This window comes from Sphaeroforma arctica (assembly GCF_001186125.1).
Source record: "Sphaeroforma arctica JP610 unplaced genomic scaffold supercont1.5337, whole genome shotgun sequence".
In the NCBI taxonomy this organism is placed as follows: Eukaryota; class Ichthyosporea; order Ichthyophonida; genus Sphaeroforma; species Sphaeroforma arctica.
In genome coordinates, this window is record NW_014035221.1 from 1 (window position 1) to 2,010 (window position 2,010).

Below are 2,010 nucleotides of genomic sequence, written 5' to 3' on the forward strand. Positions count from 1 at the left end.
GCACATGCATGCATACCCAGTTGTCAATGGTGGAAATACCCTTGGGCGTAGGCGTGATGCTGAGCACCACTGTATCGTAGTACACTGCGCGCAGATACTTGCGAACACTGGGCTCCACACTGAGTTCCTTCACAGCGATGTTCATGGCCCCTCTTAAGACCAGTTTATAACTTGAAAAGGCCGCCGATTGGTAATCCGTGGCTACTTCGTCTGGGTCTCGATCGCTAGTGGGCGGGAAGTGAATCTGCGATCGTGCTGTAGGGGTAGGTAGGGTAGGTAAAATGTAGGTAAAAAGACATGCCACAAGTAGATTCATAGGTCATTGAGGTACATTTGACAGGCTACGTTGCCTGGATTTGCTAAGTAATCAGTGTGTACTACATCAGAGGGCCGGTCACGAACTGAGGACAATGTGAACATGGGCTGCTACCTACATGCTGCACTTGAGCCTACCAAAGTTTATTCCAAAACACCACCTTTTTTTATATAAAATAATGTTTCGATGGAGGGTATGTACGGCATTTTGAACAGCATGGCTGATACAGACACACTAAAGCCAAAGCTAAAACAAAGACGCATAGTAGCGTACATGAATAACAACAACCACACACCTCTGACATATATGACACACACACCTCACATACGCAACAAATCAGTCCCCACGCCGTCTGTCGCCCGACAGCTGCAATTCAAGTGCCATTCACTTTGTTTTCATCAATACGCACAAGGCATCGGCAGAACCATCGGGCGTATATGATATAAACAGCGAGTGGAATAGAATAGAACACAAATGGTACAAAGCAGCATATAAACCCAGGAGGTAGATATGGGTCCACGCATAACAACACAGATGGTATAACTAGGAACACACATAAGAACCCAAATAGTATAATTAGGAACACATAAGAACCCAAATAGTATATTTGGGTACACGCATAACAACACAAATAGTATAATTAGGAACATGCATAAGAACCCAAATAGTGTATTTGGGTACACGCATAACAAAACAAATAGAATAATTAGGAACATGCATAAAACCCAAATAGTATATTTGGGTACACGCATAACAACACAAATGGTATAAATAGGAACACACATAAGAACTCAAATAATAATTGAGTACACGCATAAGAACACAAATAGTATAATTAGGAACACACATAAGAACCCAAATAGTATAATTAGGAACACACATAAGAACCCAAATCGTATAATTGGGTACACGCATAAGAACCCAAATAGTATAACTAGGAACGCACACAACAACCCAAATCGTATAACTGGGTACATACCGTTCAAGTTTTCTCCAAACTGTTGGGCCTTTAAGCAACACATATCCACCAACGCCTGCAAACCGTTTTCCTTTGCGATTGTGCGGACGTCTCTTCCTTTGCGAGCAATGCGCCTGCGGGTGCGGTAGAGAACATATATACGTTAACGTATTGAGCCACACGGATTCCCACACATGACGGATTAAGGCCCCCACATTCGATAGTTCAGCTTTGGCGTATTTTATATTCCGTTGGGCACTGAACAAGCAGTGGATGGATGGATACAGCTCCTCGCACGGCCGGGGATAAGCCTCCGATAAACCTCCCCAATGTATATGCACACGGACAACACCTTCACTGAGCTTCTCAAGTGTGGTCACTCCCCATCAATACACTCACTCGTGTACTCATGACCCACCCAACTGTGTGTATGACTACTACTACCATAAGTCTGTTCACGCACACACCTGCCGTCCTTGGCTGCCAGAGCCTCCAGTTCATTGCGGCATCTGAATTGTATGTAGCCGTTGGCGTCATGCAGAGTCTCTGTGGTGCTCAGTAGCTTCAGCTCTTCCAAGTAATCGTCGGTCAGTTCCAGGTCTACGGGCTTTCCGTCCTGAGATAGGTGTGTGTGTGTGTGTGTGTGTGTGTGTGTGTGTGTGTGTGTGTGTGTGTTGTGTGTGTGTGTGGTGTGTGTGTGTGTGTGTGTGTGTGTGTGTGTGTGTGTGGTGTGTGT

The 2,010-nt window shown here is 45.0% G+C and overlaps 1 protein-coding gene across 1 annotated transcript; it reads right to left on the bottom strand.

Annotated features, from left to right (window-relative positions):
- Positions 1–16: 16 nt before the first annotated feature.
- On the bottom strand, positions 17–2,010 carry SARC_14935 (hypothetical protein; the record flags this gene model as incomplete). Its single annotated transcript, XM_014290934.1, has 3 exons — positions 17–255; positions 1,296–1,408; positions 1,742–2,010. Coding segments are annotated over 3 exons (621 nt in total), but the record flags the coding sequence as incomplete, so codon positions are not given.